Source organism: Pterocles gutturalis, unplaced genomic scaffold (genome assembly GCF_000699245.1).
Source record: "Pterocles gutturalis isolate BGI_N339 unplaced genomic scaffold, ASM69924v1 scaffold5097, whole genome shotgun sequence".
Taxonomy (NCBI): Eukaryota; Metazoa; Chordata; class Aves; order Pterocliformes; family Pteroclidae; genus Pterocles; species Pterocles gutturalis.
In genome coordinates this window covers 1,813-3,045 of record NW_010115125.1, presented here as the reverse complement: position 1 = coordinate 3,045, position 1,233 = coordinate 1,813, and the positions used below count along the sequence as shown (strand labels likewise).

Sequence of the window (1,233 nt, the reverse complement as noted above, 5' to 3'; positions counted from 1 at the left end):
AGCGTTTCTCCTGTGCATGCTGGTGCCTGTAAGCCAGGCGCTGGGAAGGTGCAGTTGGGGACGGGGGGTAGAGAGGGAGATGTCATCGCCTTTCCCTGGCAGGGACACCCTTGCCACACGCCGCCCGCCATCTGGGGATCACAACTTCAAGCAGAGAACATCGCTGGATCCACGGGGTGGTGACACCATTCTGCAATCTTTTCTGTCTTTTCTCCCTTTCTCCTTCTCTTCTGGAGTTTCTTTCCCCCTTTTCTCTCTCCCTCCTTCCCTCTGTCCCTTTTGACTCATTTTTCTTGCTCGGGCTCTGTCCGCCAGCGAGGCCCCGCAGCCATCCCCAGCACCATGGTGAGGAACGTGGACGATTTTGACTTCTGCCTGCCTTCGCACGCCCAGGGCATGCTGGAGGGGCTGCAGCGGCTGCGCACCAACCCCAAACTGGCCGACGTCACGCTGGTGGCAGGCAAGCGGGAATTCCCCTGCCACCGGGGCATCCTGGCCCTCTGCAGCCACTACTTCCACGCCATGTTTGCTGGCGACTTCGCCGAGAGCATTGCGGCACGGGTGGAGCTGAAGGAGGTGGATGCCGGCGCACTGGAGACGCTGCTGGACTTCGCCTACACGGGGAAGGTCACCATCAACCAGGGCAACGTGGAGGGCCTGATGCGGACCTCCAGCCAGCTCCACTTCCCCACAGTCCAGAAGGTCTGCAGCCGCTACCTCCGGCAGCAGATGGATGCCACCAATTGCCTAGGTATCTGTGAGTTCGGCGAGAGCCATGGCTGCCCCGAGGTCTCCTCCAAGGCTTGGTCTTTCTTGCAGGAGAACTTTGAAGCCGTCTCTCGGCAGGAGGAGTTCCTCCAGCTTTCCAAGGAGAGGTTGGCCGTCTACCTCTCCAATGACCAGCTGCAGGTGCAGGAGGAGCAAAGCCTGGCTGAGGCCGTGCTGCGCTGGGTGCGCCACGACCCGGGGCCCCGAGCCCAGTTCCTGCCTGAGCTGCTGGAGCTCACCCACCTGGTCTCACTGCCTGACCAGTACCTGCAGAACCTGCTTGCCAGCGAGCCCCTCGTCCGTGACTCGGATGCCAGCAAGGCCCTCGTCGCCCGATCGCGTGCCGAGGTGGGTACCACCTGCCCCAGATCCCACCCCCCTGAGCTGGGGGCAGGCTCAGCTTGAGGCCTGATGGTCCTTGCCCTGGCTTCTCCCTCAGGGGCAGAGCGATGCCGGTGGTCAGAA

The 1,233-nt window shown here is 62.6% G+C and overlaps 1 protein-coding gene across 1 annotated transcript in view; it reads left to right on the top strand.

Annotated features, from left to right (window-relative positions):
* Positions 1-340: 340 nt before the first annotated feature.
* Positions 341-1,233, top strand: part of KLHL30 (kelch-like family member 30) — a gene marked incomplete at its 3' end in the record, with an annotated part of 2,651 nt that continues 1,758 nt past the window's right edge. The window contains exon 1 of the mRNA XM_010075060.1: positions 341-1,120. Coding sequence (XP_010073362.1) covers positions 343-1,120 — 778 coding nt within the window. The remainder of the gene's footprint in view (positions 1,121-1,233) is intronic.